Consider the following 19,585-nt stretch of genomic DNA (forward strand, 5'->3'; position numbering starts at 1 on the left):
GTTGGTGTCATTGGAAGGAATTGTGCCCCATCACTGGTGTAACTGGGAGGAATTGTGACTCCCATTGGTGCCAGTGGGGATTTATGCCTCATAGTTAATATCAGTTGTTGAAATAGTGCCCCAAGGGCCGAATAAATGCAAGCAAAGGGCCGCATCTGGCCCCCAGGCCGCAGTTTGGAGACCACTGATCTAAACAATCAAATAAAAAGATCCTTTCATCAATCTATATTAAGATTGGTTGCATATAATACACGTGTAGATATTTGATCAATCGGTGATCGTCAAAATTCTAAGTCCACTTACAGCTCTCTAAATTGATAAAGGGTCTTTTGTTTGTGGTTGATGACAACATATGATTGTTACCACCATGAGGCTTATGTCACCCTAGTGATTCTGTCACTGATGACAACATCACTTTTTCCTATGGCATCACTCGCTGTCACGATGAGGTAGAAAGTTTCATTGACATGGCCCAAACCATTAACATGGCCCTAAAGATGGCCATTACCATCCATTATTATGCATGTTCGGACACACCAATTGTGCATGTGTAGGTCAATACAAGAGCAAAAGGGAAGGACAAGACCCCTTAAAATGAATCTCTGCTTTGTCCATATTTTCTGTAGCTATTTAATTTGCACTTTTTCCTACTAGAGCATGTGCAGTGTACATTACAACCAAGGCATTGGATTTTAAATGAGCAGCTTTTTTGGCCATACTTCTCATGTGGAACACAGGAGTGGACTTAGTTCTGCACTCTTTTGTCCCAGATTCAGCCAACAGCGGGCTAAAGCCAGCTCTCAGCCAATAGGTGATCCAGGCTCTTCAACTGGCTCAGCCTCTCATCGCACTGCAAAGAGCCTGAGCCAGGTGTTCTTGCCCATCCACAGCTCGGCATTCCAGTGAGCGCTGGAAGGGCAGAGCAAAGGACTGGTGACTGACAATTCACCGGCTCTCTGCTCACTGAAGTTTGAAAACTGAGCGATCAGCAGGCTTTTATCACTCAATTCTAAGTATAGGGCCAGTGGGGGGCAGCATTGGACCATTGGTGCAGCCAACTAGGTGAGTATGTATGTATGTTTGTAAACCCACAATTCTCTTTTAAAGTTATTATAAAGTTTTTTGTTTTTTTTTTAATAACAAACATGTTATTCTTCCCTCCTCTGTGCAGTAGTTTTGCACAGGACAACCCAGATCCTCCTCTTCTCAGGTTCCTTGCCGATGCTCCTGGCCCCTCCCTCCTGTCGCGTGCCCCCCCCCCCCCCCACAGCAAGCAGCTTGCTATAGGGGCACCCGAACTGAGCTGCAGCTCTGTGTGTCCATTTAGACACAGAGCTGCTTTTTGACCCAGCCCCCTCTCTTTCCTGATTGGCTAACTAATTTTGACGTTCAGCCGCAGGGGCCAATGGTGCCACTGCTGTATCTCAGCCAATCAGAAGAGTCCCAGATGGCTGATGGACTCGTGGACATTGCTAGAGAGAGATGTGGCTCAGGAAAGTATTAGGGGGTACTGGGGAGGCTGCTACACACTGATGTTTTTTTATATTAATGCATAGATGTAATTAGGATAACCAATCTTCTGCCTTTACATCTCCTTTAACTGTCATAGTTGCCACATACTTATGTCAGCTCTCAACCATACATTTAAGCCCTCACATGGTTGGTGTCATAGCTTATCACATTTGTAGCCCCATGGTGATTGGTGAATGCAGATTTAAATGGAGGATAAAATAGTGACATCTTTTGATTGCATAGGGAAAGGAGGGTTTAATTCCACATTAAGTCCTGGCAGGGGTCAAGTCCTGGGGAAAAAAGTGTGGGAACTCCCACCCAAGGTCCACTCCCCCAACAAAAAAAAATGATACGCTTATATGCATAATTACTAAACGGCATGTTTGTTTTTTTTTCGATCCACTATACCTTAGTAATCCTTTATGCTACTGGCCGCTTCCTGTATATGGATTTATCGGGTAGTGTGCGAGTATTCCGTCACTTCCTCGATGCCGCAATGTCTCCTGGGAGCTTTTGTCATTGTTCCCAGGAGACATTGCAAGTTCTTTCGAAATCCCGTGATAAGTCGCGGAAGACCTCGGCAATGTCTCCTGGGAACAATGACAAAAGCTCCCAGGAGACATTGCGGCATCAAGGAAGTGACGGAATACCCGCACACTACCCGATGAATCCACATACAGGAAGCGGCCAGTAACATAAAGGATTACTAAGGTTCGCCTTCCCCTGACAGTGACTCGAGCTGGGTATCGCCGCTTAGTGAAGGATTGGTTCGGCTGCTCTCGGCTGCTCTAGTCCTGCAAAGGGAACTGAGTTCCTGCTGTGAAAAAAGTGCAGGAACTCCGTTCCCACGCATTCCCGCAGGACTTGAGCCCTGAGTCCTGGTATTCCTGGAGTGGGACAGATAAACCCAAAAAGAAACCCATGATCTATTTTATATGTTTGTATTTTGTCAAAGGGTAAGGTCACCTTTTCAGATCTAGCTCCAAATATCTTGGCCACCTCCCTGGATCATGATGCACATAACGGATTCGGTGCCCTGTGCTGTCAGTGTAGTACAGTGTACATTGCAATATACCATACATCCCCAAGTATCCTTCATAATTCTTGCAACGGCAAGCGCTCATTGGTCAGTGTGATGATGCAGAAGAAGGCTTAGATGCACTTCTAATTGGTCAGTGTGGTCACGTGGCTGCACTGGTCAATGAGCACTTGCCATTGCGAGCAATATGATGGAAAATCACCATGATTATGTATTGTGGTGTACAATTTAAGGCCCGCTACAATGACAGCATAGGGCATCACGGTCGCTATGTGCAGAAGAGTACAGAGGGATGGCCAGGATATGTGGAGTTTGTTTATCTTCACATTTTTCATGAAAAAGTAAACTTACCCTTTAAATTGTTTGATTTATTTATAACTGGCGCTTGCCTCAGGTGAACAGTAAGAGATTCAATGACCCATTTACCAGTTCACTGTTTACAAGTACGCTGTAGAAAAGTCTCTTTCCAAGCAGCAAGCTAATGTTATGAAAAGGTGACAATACAAGTAGTTATAAGAATTGGAAAATCAAACACATAATGGTGCTTACAATTTATTGCAAATGTGGTACTTATAATAGGTCTGGTACTGATAATAATCGTGGAATTGTGAGCTTTTAACATGTTTGCTTCCTACCTTTCCTTTTTGTTTTGATGCTAAATATTTGTAGATTATTCTCTAGAGGGAGCTTTTCATGGGTCAGCAATTTCAGCATCCCGCTTAGCAAGCATTGACATAGGATATCATTTGCATTGTAATAAAGAGCAGTAAAGAACAAAAACTGTGTAGCATTGAAAGGCTACATGTATGTAATTAGCTAATAAGCAAATATAATTGTCACGTGTATATTACAAATTATACTTAGACTATTCAAAAACATGAAAAGGAGTGGACAACAGTGGGACTGTAGCGGTGCTATATATGAAACAGGATAGCAAATATTTTTTAATAATTTATTAAAAGTATATCATAAATACATGATACATTACAAAACCAAGTGATTTGTTAAAAACACATAGAATTGAACATGCATTTTCCGGGTCGCTGGGAATCCCGTATGTATACAGATAGCAGATTATGGAGAGGGATCACAACCAAGATGGTACTGCCCAATATATTTAGCCTTTTAAGGCTTCCTCAGGGGTGAGGTTGGGATCAAAAGACAGCCAGCCAGCGGGTCCTGCGGTCATGAAGCTTGCGGTGCGTGCGGGCGACCACACGGTGGCAAATTACAGGGGACGTATATATACGCCCATTTACCCAGCCGTGCCATTCTGTCAACGTATATGATTGAGCGGCGGTCAGCAAGTGGTTGAAAAAGGCCGGTGTGCCATGTTTACATGCCGCGTTTAGCCTTGTTTGCATTTAGAAGTGTTTTTACATTTTAAATGGTCAGAAATGTATTTCCATTAAAAACGTCTATAAACGATAGGCGGCTAAATGTGAGTTAAGGCGTTTACACGCATTTACAAGCTGTTACAGGCGTTTGGTGTTTCAAATGCCTCTGAACATCCTTCCTGAACAATTTTTTTTTCTTTCAAAAAAATGGTTTTAAACTTAACTGCGTAGAAACGACAATACACGACCCTGTGTACATGTATTGATAAGATAACATAGAAGAGAGTTCAGGTGCAGCTTAAAAAAAAAGCCCAACTGCTCCTAATGCCCCTTTCACACTAAGGAGTTTTTCAGGCGGTTTAGTGCTAAAAAATATCGCCTAAATAGCGCCTGAAGAACTCCTGCACTGCATTCTCAACGTGAAAGCCAGTGCAAGCAGCATCTTTGGAGCGTTGAGAGGAGCAGTGTATACTGCTCCTTCCCATTGAAAAGAATGAGACACCGTGGTAATACCTCTGCAGAGGCGCATTGCCGGCGGTATTAACCCTTTTTCCGCCCCCGCACATCCTGCCCCAGTGTTAAAGGGGCCTAAACATCCGTTTACCAGCAGCAGTGTACATGAGGCCTTAATGAAGGACTATAGACAGAGAAAAAAATTGTAATTTGGATTTACGTTCAAATCATCCTTTACTGTTTTTTTAACCTCTTGGGATCCGCGCTATAGTCAAATGACGGCTACAGCGCGGATCACAAAATCCAAGTGGACGTCAATTGACGTCCGCCCCTTTGCGCGCTCCAGAGCGCACAGCGGGGAACTGCTGTGCTGGCCGTGTCCCTTGGACACAGCCAATCACAGATCGCCGCGAACGGCCAATCAGAGTGGCCGTTTGCGATGCAATCTGTGCGGCCAATGAGAGATGATCTCGTATGTAAACATATGAGATCATCTCTCATTGCCGTTTTACACAGAGACAGCGGTGCTGTCTCTGGAGAGGAGACCGATCTGTGTCCCTTGTACATAGGGACATAGATCGGTCACCCCCCCCCAGTCACCCCCCTCTACCTACAGTTAGAACACTATATAGGACACACATTTAACCCCTTCCTCACCCCCTAGTGTTAACCCCTTCAATGCCAGTCACAGTTATACTGTAATTAGTGCAATATTTATAGCACTGATCGCAGTATAAATGTGAATGGCGCCAAAAATGTGTCAAAAGTGTCCGATGTGTCCGCCATAACATCGCAGTCCCAATAAAAATCGCAGATCGCCGCCATTTCTAGTAAAAAAAAAATAATAAAAAATAATAATTCTGTCCCTTATTTTGTAGGCGCTATAACTTTTGCGCAAACCAGTCGCTTATTGCGATTTTTTTTTTTTTTACCAAAAATATGTAGCAGAATACGTATCGGCCTAAACTGAGAAAAATAAATTGTTTTTGTTTTTTTAAATTGGGATATTTATTATAGCAACAAGTAAAAAATATTGTATTTTTTTCAAAATTGTCGCTCTTTTTTGTTTACAGCGCAAAAAATAAAAACCGCACAGGCGATCAAATACCACCAAAAGAAAGCTCTATTTGTGGGGAAAAAAGGACGTCAATTTTGTTTGGGAGCCACGTCGCACGACCGCGCAATTGTTAGTTAAAGCGATGCAGTGCCGAAAGCTGAAATTTCACCTGGGCAGGAGGGGGGTATATGTGCCCAGTAAGCAAGTGGTTAACCACTTCCCGCCCGGCCTATGGCCGAAGTGGTTATGAAATCCTGACAGGACGTTCTAGAACGTCCTGCAGGATTTCATGCCGCGCGCGCCCGTGGGGGCGCGCATCGCGGCGATCGGTGATGCGGGGTGTCAGTCTGACACCCTGCATCTCCGATCTCGGTAAAGAGCCTCCGGCGGAGACTCTTTACCACGTGATCAGCCGTGTCCAACCACGGCTGATCACGATGTAAACAGGAAGAGCCGTTGATGGCTCTTCCTCACTCGCGTCTGACATACGCGAGTAGAGGAGAGCCGATCGGCGGCTCTCCTGACAGGGGGGGTTCGCGCTGATTGTTTATCAGCGCAGCCCCCCCTTGGATCGCCACACTGGACCACCAGGGATGCCCACCCTGGAGCACCAGGGTGGGCAAAAAAAAAAAAAAGCCCGCAAAAAAAAAAAAAAAAAAGTCTAAAAAATAAATTTAAAAAAAAGCATTAAAAAAAATAAAAAAGATGCCAGTCAGTGCCCACAAATGGGCACTGACTGGCAACCTGGCAAAAATCAGTGCTGCCACCCCAGTGTCCATCAGCGCCACCCCAGTGTCCATCAGTGCCACCCCACAGTGCCCATCCATGCCCAGTGCCCACCTATCAGTGCCCATCTGTGCCACCCATATGTATCCATCAGTGCCGCCCACGAGTGCCCATCTGTGCCGCCTATGAGTGCCCAGTGCCGCCCATGAGTGCCCATCAGTGCCGCCTATGTGTGCCCATCAGTGCCGCCTATGTGTGCCCATCAGTGCCGCCTATGTGTGCCCATCAGTGCCGCCTATGTGTGCCCATCAGTGCCGCCTATGTGTGCCCATCAGTGCCGCCTATGAGTGCCCATCAGTGTCGCATACCAGCGCCGCCAATCAGTGCCACCTCATCTGTGCCCGTCAGTACTACCTCATCGATGTCCATCAGTGCCATCTCATCGGTGCCCATTAGTGCCGCCATATCAGTGCCCGTAATTGAAAGAGAAAACGTATTTACAAAAAAATTAACAGAAAAAAATAAAAACGTAATTTTTTTTCCAAATTTTCAGCCTTTTTTTAGTTGTTGCGCAAAAAAAAAAATCGCAGAGGTGATCAAATACCACCAAAAGAAAGCTCTATTTGTGGGGAAAAAAGGACGCCAATTTTGTTTGGGTACAGTGTAGCATGACCGCGCAATTGTCATTCAAAGTGCGACAGTGCTGAAAGCTGAAAATTGGCTTGGGCGGGAAGGTGCGTAAGTACCTGGTATGGAAGTGGTTAAAGAATCCAATGGTAGAAAGCAACAAAGTTTTAATTTATTATGTCATCAGCAATTCCATTTAAATGACCATTGTACCAGCATTTGATGCATCTATCTTTTTCAACATCTTCAAAAAATCTGTGGGCACTAGCCATATTTCAACCATGAAATTAATTATAATGTCACTGTTGCTATTGAATAAATCTGGACAGAGGAACAAAAAAATGAGATTCTCAGTGTACATTTTTTTTAATTGTTATATAACTTTTTTTAATAGAGTATATATTTGTACCATCATGTTAAAAAAAAACACATTTGTTATGCTCCATTGCTACAACACACATTCAAAAGTTTTAGGAAGCAAAGATTGAACATTTTTGGAAAGCGGTGGTTTGTGGCATACAATTAAACAAAAGAGTTTTCTTTAAACAAAGTTAAGCATTCAGAAAAATCGTTACTTGTACTTACAAAATTGCTTGCAGTAAGGGATTTACGTCCCATGCTTTTAAATCCTGATTCTTTTTACCAAGGTTTGGCAGAAAATAATTAGAAAATTTCTTCCAGGCCTGTGATTCTCCAGATTGCATTGAACACAGTGAACGTATTTCCAGTTCTATAAAAACATATATAAAAAAAATAACACATCAATTGTTTTTAAAAAGCGCAGACGCTACGCAAAACTGCCATGGTTTGCAAGATTTGAAAAATAAATCCGCTGCTTAAATTCAGGCACCATAGGGTTCTTGGAAAAACGTTTGTTATGCTTCTGAATACTTTATTGACAAAAGGAGCAGGAGCAATCACTACAATTTCCTCCCAGATAAGCTGGTGGTCCGGCATTTGCAGTGTCCCTCTCACTCCACATGAAAAGCTGTACCATCAAACATTTGTTTATGGGCACAAGTGCCCAGAGGCGGCTCTAGGCTTTGTGAGGCCTTAGGCCAAACTTGACATGGGGCCTAACTCACACCCATGATGGGAAAAATAATTCATGGACAAGAGCCTCTTCCCCACAACCCTGGCCGGTGGTTGTGGGGGTCTGCGGGCTTATCGGAATCTGAAAGCCCCTTTTAACAAGACTGCCCCCAGATCCTGCTCTTTAATAACTAAGGGGCGGGGGCCACCCACTGATGTCACCTGGTGAACCCGCCCCCTTGTGACGTCATTGACTGAGGGCATGCTGGGTCATTGACATCACAAGGGGTGGTGTCACCGATATTCACTGGTTGTTAGGGACGCTGGTGGCCCCGCTCCTGAGTCGGGGCTCTTAACGCTGTCTGAGCACAGCATCGTTAAGTTCCCCTGTCCCTCAAAACTGGAGTAATGCATTGGGTAAGTTGGGCGGCCGCGAGGCCCCTGTGAATGCAAGGCCTTAGGCGACCACCTAATTTGCCTAATTAAAGAGCCGCCTCTGCATGTGCCTGCATGCTGGCCACCCTCTGCTCTCTATATTGGCTTAAAAGTGTCACTAAACCCCAATTTAAAAAACTTCAGCCCTTACTGTATTGGCCAGTCTGCTTTGTTTCTTAGTTTGTTCTTTCCCACAATGAATTTTTCTATATTGATCCCTTCCTTGCTTTTAAGGTGTCTCTGGCCCTGTACAGGGACCTATGGATGGCACCCACCACCAATTTCTTCTTCGCACCCCCCACCTCCTTCTCATTCACAGGGTGGGCACTCCGCTATCTGGAAGTTCCCGGGATGCACCACTCTGTGTCCAGAGCTGGAAGTGGATAGAGGGAACAGCAGGTAAGTATTTGGTTACATTATGGCATGGAAAGGCACTGGGGTATGTTTTACCTTAAAGTGGAACTAAACCCTCCTATCTTTTAGAGCCAAAGGACCTGCCTATCTTTTACAGCCAAGGAAGCTGCCATCTTAAAGTGGCAGTAAACTCCTTTGTATGATTTTTACCTATAGCTAAGCCTATAATAAGTTTACCTCTTTAGATGCACCTGGTGACGTCACCGGGGCATGCGCTCTGAAGGAACGGAATATCAGTGCTGTTCCTTCAGAGATGTGCCGTAAACAGCAGGTGTGCAGGAGTGACATCATTCATATTGCCGAAGCTCGGGAACCCAGAAGGAAGACTGGGTGAAGATAGAAGTGCCTTCAATGGTGACAGTGCGGCACTGGTAAGTCTGTCATGATGTGCTAGTATGGGATGTATACTAGCACATTATCACTTAAACTATCCGGGGCCCAATTAAAAAAAAAATTTAGGTAGTTTACTACAGCTTTAACTTATAATTTATCTGCAGTTTCCATGGTGCTGCAGATGTGATCAGTTATGACACCAGCAGCACCATCAATTTGGTTGAGAGCACAACTGTGACAGTTATCATCCACAGCATGCCTTTAATGTAATCGTTAAATTGATTATTGGTTTAATTCCACATTTTAAGTCTCGTGATTCAGCAGCCCCTTCTCCCCCGTGTAGGGGAATGCTTGACAACAGATGTTTTTTTCCAGGAGCAGTAACATCATCCATACAGTAGGTTCCCGATAAGTACACAGATTTTCTATACAGGCTATGCAGGATGGGGAAGAGGGAGAAAGCACATTTTTAAGAATAGATATAGTCACCATTATCTTCTAGTTTTAAGCTCGGTTCACACTACTGCGACCTGAAAGGCATGCGACTTATGGTGCGACTTTGCCAGGCGACTTCCTGCTGATTTTCTGGTGACGTGAGTACTATTTTGAAGCAACTTTGAAATTACTTTCAAGGAATGCCTAGATAATCTTCTTGTAATGTAGGAACCATTAAAGTCTATGGGCACAGGTTGGATAGAAGTCGCCTTGAAGTAGTACAGGAACCTTTTCTAAAGTCAGAGCGACTTCAGTAGTGCTAATTAAGACAGATCTCATTGCCTAACATGGCATTTCACATGTCACGCGACTTGGGGTCTCACACGTCAGATCCCAAGTCGCGGCAGTGTGAACCGAGCTTACTGAAGGCAAATAGGCTATTCATTTTGCAGGGGAATTTTTTCCTTAGCTTACTGAATGAGGGGAAGCTTTTTGACTACCACCATCCTTTCTTGTGCCAAAATACGGTGGGCTAGATTCACGTAGTAGTTACGGCGGCGTATCAGTAGATACGCCGTCGTAACTCTGAATCTACGCCGTCGTAAATTTAAGCGTAATCTGGAAACCAGATACGCTTAAATTAGGCTAAGATACGAGCGGCATAAGTCTCCTACGCCATCGTATCTTAGGGTGCAATACTGCCGCTGGCCGCTAGGGGCGCTTCCGTTGTTTTCGGCGTAGAATATGCAAATTACCTAGATACGTCGATTCACAAACGTATGTACGCCCGGCGCAATTTAATTACGTCGTTTACGTTAGGCTTTTTCGACGTAAGGTTGCTCCTGCTATTAGGTGTTAAGTATGGACGTCGTTCCCGCTTCGAAATTTGAATTTTTTACGTCGTTTGTGTAAGTCGTTCGCTAATAGGGCTGAACGTAATTTACGTTCACGTCGAAAGCAATGACGATTTGCGTGGAAATTTCGAGCATGCGCCGTTCGTAAAAAACATAAAATACGCGGGGTTAACCTTAATTTAAATAAAACACGTCCCCCTCATCATCATTTGAATGACGCACGCTTATGCCGGCCCCATTTACGCTACGCCGCCGTAAGTTAGGAGGCAAGTGCTTTGTGAATATAGCACTTGCCTCTCAAACTTACGGCGGCGCAGCGTAAATACGATACGCTGCGCCGCCGTAATACTGGGCGCATCTACATGAATCTAGCCCCTGTTTTGTTATTTTTGTTTTTTACTTTATTTCTTTGCATATTACTGGGCATTCTTTACAAAGGGAATTTTTACCACATCCAGTAAGCTAAAGGACAATTCCCTTGCATAGCTAACAGCTTATTTACCATTAGTAAATCAACCCTTTTGAATCAATAACACAAGACAGAACATGTATGCAAATAAAGCATTACAACTTTTCCCTGACTTTACTGATTTACATACTTGTTGCAGGCCAGTAAAATGCATGTTTTTCTATGCAAATACAGAAAAAATATTATTAGGCTATTTGTTGTGCAGGTCCAATTACAAATAGAAAATACCACAATGGTCACTGGATGGCACTCTAAGGGGGAGAGTTACTAAAACTAATGCACACAGAATCTGGAACAGCTGTGCATAGTAATCAATCAGCTTCTAGGTGTGAGGCCCGGGTTCACACTGGTCCGACAAACGCTCCGACATTGAGAGCTCATGTCGCATGACGTGTAAAAATCAATGTTTCCCTATGAGAGCCGTCTTAACTGGTCCGACTTTGAAAATGCTCCCTGTACTACTTTGGTCCGACTTTGATCCTACTTCAGCCCATTGAATATCATTGAAGTCGGATCAAAGTATGAGCCTTGTCCTCACCATCCGACTTTTGACATCCGACATGTGATTACAGCAGCAGTAAAAGGAATTTATCTCACTCTGGGATTGTTTTGATTGGTCAAAGAACAAGTCAGACTATCACAAAGTCGGATCAAAGTAGTATCCTGTTCATTCAAGTCAGATGGATGTAGGACCAATGTAGGATCGATGTAGGCAGCCTAAAGGAGTTGTAAAGTCCAGAGGTTTTTCTCCTTAGTGCAGCTGCCCCCCAGAGCCCCCCATTTACTTACATGAACCCGATCTTTCCAGCGATGAGGACGATCCCAGCAGCTCTAGTCATTGTCTCGTGTCCTCATTGGATAGATTGATGGCAGCAGGAGCTGTTGGCTGTCAATCAAATCCAGTGGCACGGGAGCGGGGGGGGGGGGGGAGTCCTGCTGTGTCAATGGGTCAATGGATGCAGCAGCGGGATTTGTGAGCGCGTCCGCATGGGTGTCCACCGTGGAAAGCAGCTCTCCATGGGGGCACTCGATGCGGAGGAAGAGCCAGGAGTGCCACCACGGGACCCCAGAAAAGGAGGAGGATCGGGCTGCTTTATGCAAAACCCTTGCAAAGGGGAGGCAAGTATAACATGTTTGTTATTTTTATTTTATTTTTTAAACAAACCTTTAGAGCCGGTTCACACTGGGGCGGCACGACTTTGGCGGGCGACTCGGCAAGGCGTCCTGAAGACGACTTCAGAGGCAACTTGGAAAATGACTTCTGTATAGAAGTCAATGCAAGTCGCCCCGAGTCGCCCCCAAAGTCGAACAAGAACCTTTTTCTAAGTCGGAGCGACTTGCGTCGCTCCTATTAGAACGGTTCTATTGAATATAATGGGACGCGACTCGTCAGGTGGCTGAGTCGCCTGACGAGTCGCCCCAGTGTGAACCGGCTCTTACAATCACACTGGTGGAGTCCACCAGCTCAGCAGGGTATTTCTCTGCTGATCGCCTCTGAGCAAGCGCACGACAGGTCTGTGTCCGCTCCGCTGATGCAGAACGGACACTGATGCAGCCTGCTGTCCTCTATGGGCTGTTGGATGGAAATGAACCACCTGTCCATTTCCATTTGACTGTCATCCAATTCGATCTGCCAGGCAGATGGGGAACAGATCCCCATCCATCTGTTTTTAACAGACTGGACTGGTTCGGATGTCGGCGGGTGTCAATGGACGCATGTCCATTGACATCCACCCAGGGCCGTCTTAATAGCATCATGGGCCCCTGGGCAAAGTAATGCTCTGGGGCCCCTACAATGATGACAGTGCAGGTAAACAGACATTAAGTAGGTAGGAGGCAGACTGCCCCCCCTTTGCATCTATCACTCTCAGTGCCATCATGGGGCACCCAATTTCGGGCAGCATTGGCTCAAGGACAAGCTGCTTTGGGGAAATGCAGGGGCCCCCCATGCAGCTGGGGCCCCTGGGCAGTGCCCAGGTGTGCCCTCTCATTAAGACAGCCCTGCATCCACCCCTACATAGAGGGTAATGGATTGTCTGAATGAGTCCGCCTGAAAAACTGACTGGTAGACCCGATCAGTTTGTCCGCATCAAAGGGTTCTTATTGTCAAAGCCTAATTGAACAAGCGGAAGTTAGAAGCTAATTGGTTACTATGCACAGCTGCACCAGATTCTGTGTGCTCCAGTTTTAGTAAATCCTTCCCTAAGCATCATAGGAATTTCCTACGCTGCATAGCACCATCTTGTGGCCAAATATGCTATTTTCCATTTTAAACAAATAATTCATCTACCACAGGAAATAGCCTAATAACATATGTATGTTGCCCTATTTACACAGAACAAATGTACATTCACTTTCACATGATGAATTACTATGCAAATGTTTTATAAATACAGGCATACCCCACTTTTAAGTACACAATGGGGTTTATTTACTAAAGCTGGAAAGCGCAAAATCAGGCTCACTTTTGCACAGAAACCAATGCAATTCCAGGGGCAGATCCACATAGATCTGCACCCGCTCAGCGTATCAGAGATAAGCTACGCCGCCGTACCTTACCTGGCGTTCTTTCAAATCCTCAAAGATTTTGCGCCGTAAGTTACAGCGGCGTAGTGTATTTCTGGCGGCAGAATTCAAATCGGCGATTAGGGGGCGTGTTTCATTTAAATGAATCGCGTCCCCGCGCCGAATGAACTGCGCATGCTCCGTTTCGAAATTTCCCGTCGTGCATTGTGCGAAATGACGTCGCAACAACGTAATTTTTTTAGCTTAGATGTGAATTACGTCCAGCCCTATTCACAGACGACTTACGCAAAAAAATTAATAAATTCAAATTTCGACGCGGGAACGACGGCCATACGTAACATGGCAAGTCTATCTATACGGCGCAAAATACCAGATTTAACTATACGCCGGAAAAAGCCGACTAGAGACGACGTAAGAGAATCCGACGGCCGCACGTACGTTCGTGGATCGTCGGAAAAAGCTAATTTGCATACCCGACGCGGAAAACGACGCGAACTCCACCCAGCGGACGCCGAAGTATTGCATCTACGATCTGAAGCCGTACGCCTGTCGGATCAAACCCAGATGCCGTCGTATCTTGGTTTGAGGATTCAAACTAAAGATACGACGCGTTTTTTTTTTTATATATAGCCCAGCATTGTCCTTCTACCAGCGATCGTCATCCTGCTGTGCCCATTGTGATGACTAGAGCTCCCCACCGTGTTTCATGTAACAGTTTGCTCCCCATCATATTTCTCTATGTACCGCAGTCAATTCTTGTTATGACCAATGTATGTTAATGTTGTAGTTTTTTTCTTTGTTGAATGTTTTAAAATTCAATAAACAGATTTGCACAAAAAAAAGGATACAACGCGGGAAATTTGAAAGTACGCCGGCATATCAGTAGATACGCCGGCATACTCTCACTGTGGATCTGGCTCCCAGGTTTTAGTACCAGGCTTAATTGAACAAGCTGGGGTTAGAAGCTCATTGGTTTTTATGCAGAAGTGAGCGTGATTTTGCATTTTCCAGCTTTAGTAAATAAACCCCATTGTGTACTTAAAAGTGGGGTATGCCTGTACACCCCTAAGTACTGAGGCCAGTAAGTCAGAATAGTGGATACACACAGAATAATACAAAAAAAATCAGATATTTTCCAAATTCTGTCAGCAGATGGCAAGCAAGAGCTTATATAGCATTTTTTCTCATCGCAGTCAGCTTCTTATATATGTAATCGGAATCATTCAGAAAAGTGCAGTGGTGCAGGTTTAGCTCTGCCAAATTCCATGATACTGCCGCAAGTGAATTTCATCACAGAACTGGAAATTAATTTATATACTGTCATTTCAAACCCATCCTGATATTTTATTTGTGTAGGTTATTTATGTATAGGTTACACCAAAAAAAAAAAATCTGACTCCAGAAAAATCTGTCAACATGTTATACTTTGTATCCAATACATAACAGAAGCAAATATGATGGTTACTGGTTATCTGTGATATACAGTACATTCATAGAGCCAGATTCAGGTACGTTTACGCTGGCGTATCAGTAGATACGCCGTCGTAACTCTGAATCTACGCCGTCGTAAATTTAAGCGTATTCTGGAAACCAGATACGCTTAAATTAGGCTAAGATACGAGCGGCGTAAGTCTCCTATGCCGTCGTATCTTAGGGTGCATATTTACGCTGGCCGCTAGATGGCGCTTCCGTTGAGTTTGGCGTAGAATATGCAAATGACTAGATACGCAGATTCACCAACGTATGTGCGCCTGTCGCAATTAGTTACGCTGTTTACGTTAGAGATACGCCGGCGTAAAGATAAAGCTGCTCCCTAGGTGGTGCAGCCCATGCAAGGTATGGATGTCGGAACAGGCCTATCTTTTTACGTCGTTTGCGTAAGTCGTACGCGAATCGGGCTGGACGTAATTTACGTTCATGTCGAAACGGCGTACTTTGGAGCAATGCACACTGGGATATGTCCACGGACGGCGCATGCGCCATTCGTAAAAAAAAAGTCAATCACGTCGGGTCACCAGTCATTTACATAAAACACGCCCCCCTGTTCCACATTTGAACAGGCGCGGTTAGGCCAGCCCATTTACGCTACGCTGCCGTAACTTAGGAGGCAAGTGCTTTGTGAATACAGCACTTGCCTCTCTGACTTACGGCGGCGTAGCGTATATGCGATAGGCTACGCCGCCTCAAAAGTGAGCCGCCCCCAACTTGAATCCAGCTATTACACTATTGTGCCGCATACACACGATCGGAAATTCCGACTAAAAGCTCACATCGGACTTTTCTTGATGGAATTTCCGATCGTGTGTACGCGGCATAAGTCTTCCAAACACAAACAAAAAGTGATTAAAAAAATATGTATCTGTGGCTTAAATAGTTAATTTTCAATATACCTGGAAAAGTTGAAACCACTTCACATATCTTTTTTGCACATAGCAGCTGCAGTATTCCTGGAATAATGTTTACCTACAAAAAAAATGACACATTCAGGTTACTATAATAATACAATGTATTCTAAAAAAATAAATAAATAAAAAAATAATAATAATTAGCTTTTTAGGGCTCAAATCCAGTTAAAATTCTCATATCCACACTGGCTTTTGTCAGCAGAAAGATCCAAAGTATGAAATGCATGTAAATGGTACAAAAAGGACTAGAAGAGCATAATTCCTCATCCACTCCAATACATTTTACAGACATACTTATCTTGAACGCAGGAGGCAATATTTTTTTTTTTATTGCTGAATTCTGTTCTAAATTACTAAGCTAAACCGGACAATTCAGATATAATAGAGCCGCGTCAGATTCATAAAAAAAAATTGATCAGTGGGCACAAACCCAGGGAAAGGAGCTTGCAGCAAAAAGTGTAGAAAAAAAAAATTAATTTTCACAAATGCAGCTTTTTTTTTTTTATTTATTGATTTGCAGTATTTTAATGGCTCTGCCCCTCCACACCATAATGCCGCGTACACACAATCATTTTTAACGTCAGTCATGGAAAAAAACGTGATTCTTTTCCCCCCCTCTTTCTCCCCCCCCCCCTCCCCTCTCCCCCCCCCTCTCATTCACCCCCTTTAAAACTACAACCCCTTTCCTTTCCCCCACTTTTTCTTTGCTCTTTCTTTCCCCCCCCCTTTTTCTGGCATTTTCTTTCAACTTTCTTCTCACCCTTTTGTCTCTCTCTCTCTCTCTCTCTCTCTCTCTCTCTCTCTCTACCCTCCCTCCCTCCTTCTCCCCCCCCTTTTTTCTGCCCTTTCCTTTCTTCTCTTTCTCCTCTTATTTCATCCCCCCTTTCCTCACTTGGCCCCCCCTTTCCCCTTCTTCTCCCTTTTCCCCTTTCTTACCTTCCCCCTCCCCCTCCCTTCCCTTTCTATCCCTTCCCTCCTCAACACCTCTTTTTTTCAACTCTTTCCCCCCCTCCCCCACCCCAGCCCGTTTTTCTCTCCCCCCTTCCCCTTGCTTTATCCTTGGTTATGGTCCTGCACATTCTACCCCTCAGGTACACACGGTGTCCCCTTTTCAATCCTAATGGACCCCCAAGAAATTAACATTATTATTATTACTCCATCAGACTTTTACTTACTCTTTGTTCCCCCTTGTTCGCTACGGTGGACTTTGGTCAGCGAATTTGCACTGCGGTCCTTGACTCCGGGTAATCGGTTGTGTGGTGTAATGTGTCATTTTTTGACTTCCCTAATGTTTTAATTGTTGTTTCTTATGTTTTATGTATTGCTAGTCTTGACAAATGTATTGTTTATTGCACAGACCATTCCTCCTGAAGAAGCGGTTCGCCGCGAAACCGGTAGAGGTTCTCCTAGGACTCCACCTCACATCTGCTGATACCTCACGGCTCCTTCCGTTTTGAAATAACATCTTCTGTATCTCTATGTGGGGTTGTTAGTCCTAGCCTTGTTTTATCTACGGAACATTGTATGTTTTTATGTATAATAAATGTAATTTTTTATTATATCGACTCATGTTATCAATACCGAGAAAGTCCATTGATACACATCTTTACTAGGTAATAGTCTGTGTGAGTCTGTGGTACTAGCAACCACTACCCCTCTATTCCTGGTGTCCCTTTATTTCGTGATTCTTGTCAAGCCTGCCTTGCATACACATGATCATGAAAAAAAATGCTTGAGCAAAGCGCGGTGACGTACAACATGTACAACGGCACTATAAAGGGGGAAGTTCCATTCGAATGGCGCCACCCTTTGGGCTGATTATGCAAATTTCCCTGTCGTTAAAGCCTACACATGATCATTTTTCACGACGAGAAAAACGACGACATGAAAAACAACAAGAAAAAATTAGAGCATGTTGTAAATTTTTAATGCCCATTTTTCTCATCGAGAAAAATGCTCTGGAGCATACACACGATCGTTTTTAATGACCAATTAAAAAAATGTCATTTGTCAGTTGTGTGTACGCGGCATCAGAATTATTGGAAAAGTGTTTGACATTCTGTTACCCATATGTACTGCAATGTTTTCTCCTAAAAGGGAACGTATCTAAGATCTAGTCTATTAGGTAGATTCAGGTAGATGTGCCTACACTTACAGCGGCGTAGCTTAGCGTGTTTAGGCTACGCCGCCGTAAGTTAGCTAGGCAAGTACATGATTCACAATGTACTTGCCTGCTAAGTTACGGCGGCGTATCCTAAAGCGGGCGGGCGTAAGGGCGCCGAATTCAAATGTGTGTAAGGGAGGCGTGTTTTATGTTAATAAGGCTTGACCTTACGTTTTTGACGGGTTTTTTTTACTGCACATGTGCCGGGCGCCTACATTTCCCAGTGTGCATTGCGGCTAAGTATGCCGCACGGGCCTATTGATTTTGACGTGGACGTAAACGACGTAAATCGCTATTCGCGGACGACTTACGCAAACGACGTAAAAATTTCGAATCTCGAAGCGGGAACGGCGGCCATACTTTAACATTACTATTCCATCTAACAGATGGAATAACTTTAGGCCTGATAATGGCTTACGGAAACGGCATAAATGTACTGCGGCGGCCGGGCGTACGTTCGTGAATCGGCGTATCTACTAATTTACATATTCTACGCCGACCGCAATGGAAGCGCCACCTAGCGGCCATCCGAAATATTGCAACCTAAGTTCGGACGGCGCAAGCCGTCGTATCTTAGATATGTTTAAGCGTATCTCTGTTTGAGCATACGCTTAAACATAAGTCGGCGTAGATTCTGAGTTAGGTCGGCTTATCTACTGATAAACCGGCCTAACTCTTACTGAATCTACCTATATATGTCAGTTTGAGAAAAATCCTTGCTGAGCTTATTACATAGGTCACCATTGTCAGCCTTTATTTCTGAAAATGCTAAGTGACTGGCTGTCATACAGATCTTCTGAGCCTGTAAAGCAAGCTATACAGTACTTGGATTGAAATTCTGCTGGTTCAGCAGGGACTGGCTGAATTTCAATCCATGTATAGGCAGTTAGGTTGTACAGAAGTTGATCTACTGTAAAACTGCCCTGTCAGATTTTCCTTACTCTGATCAGTGTATTCTGACAGTGGGAAAGACTCCCTGCTGCTAGACTACAATAGCTCAGAGGAAAGCATTCCCCCATCCACATCAATAGCATGAATGGGGAAATCAGGTCTGCTTTTTCGTTCAACACACTAAACAGGTGTTCTGAATTCATGCTGACTTTGATGCAGGTTTTATTTTGCACGCATCTTAAAAAAAAAAAAAAAAAAAAACTCAGTTGAAGAAGTCTATACTTACACACTGTGTATGTCTACTTCTTTGAGACGTTTTTTTTTTTTTCCTTAGGTGGCTGGTCCTACAGCTGCTGCCCAATGCCCCTGTTTTCAGGTGTCTCCTGTAGGTAGTTGCTTTTAACCACTTAAGACACGGACCATTATGCAGGTTAAGGACCTTGCCCCTTTTTGCAATTCGGCACTGCGTCGATTTAACTGACAATTGTGCGGTCGGGCGACGTGGCTCCCAAACAAAATTGGCATCCTTTTTTTCCCACAAATATAGCTTTCTTTTGGTGGTATTTGATCACCTCTGCGGTTTTTATTTTTTGCGCTATAAACAAAAATAGAGCGACAATCGATTGGTTTGCGCAAAATTTATATAGCCAGATTCACAAAGAGTTACGCCGGCGTATCAGTAGATACGCCGACGTAACTCAGAATCTAAGGCGTCGTAAGTTTAAGTGTATGCTCAAACTGAGATACACTTAAACCTAGCTAAGATACGACGGCCTGCGCCGTCGTATCTTAGGGTGCAATTTTTCCGCTGGCCGCTAGGTGGCGCTTCCGTTGAGTTCGACGTAGAATATGTAAATGACTAGATACGCCGATTCA

General features: G+C 44.3%; 1 protein-coding gene across 1 annotated transcript in view; it reads right to left on the reverse strand.

Moving 5' to 3' along the window:
* Positions 1-19,585, reverse strand: part of CPED1 (cadherin like and PC-esterase domain containing 1) — a 408,757-nt gene that overhangs the window by 239,944 nt on the left and 149,228 nt on the right. The window contains exons 4-5 of the mRNA XM_040343743.1: positions 15,640-15,712; positions 7,337-7,481 (exon numbers count right to left, since the gene is read on the reverse strand). Coding sequence (XP_040199677.1) covers positions 7,337-7,481; positions 15,640-15,712 — 218 coding nt within the window. The remainder of the gene's footprint in view (positions 1-7,336; positions 7,482-15,639; positions 15,713-19,585) is intronic.

This window comes from Rana temporaria, chromosome 3 (genome assembly GCF_905171775.1).
Source record: "Rana temporaria chromosome 3, aRanTem1.1, whole genome shotgun sequence".
NCBI classification, from domain to species: Eukaryota; Metazoa; Chordata; class Amphibia; order Anura; family Ranidae; genus Rana; species Rana temporaria.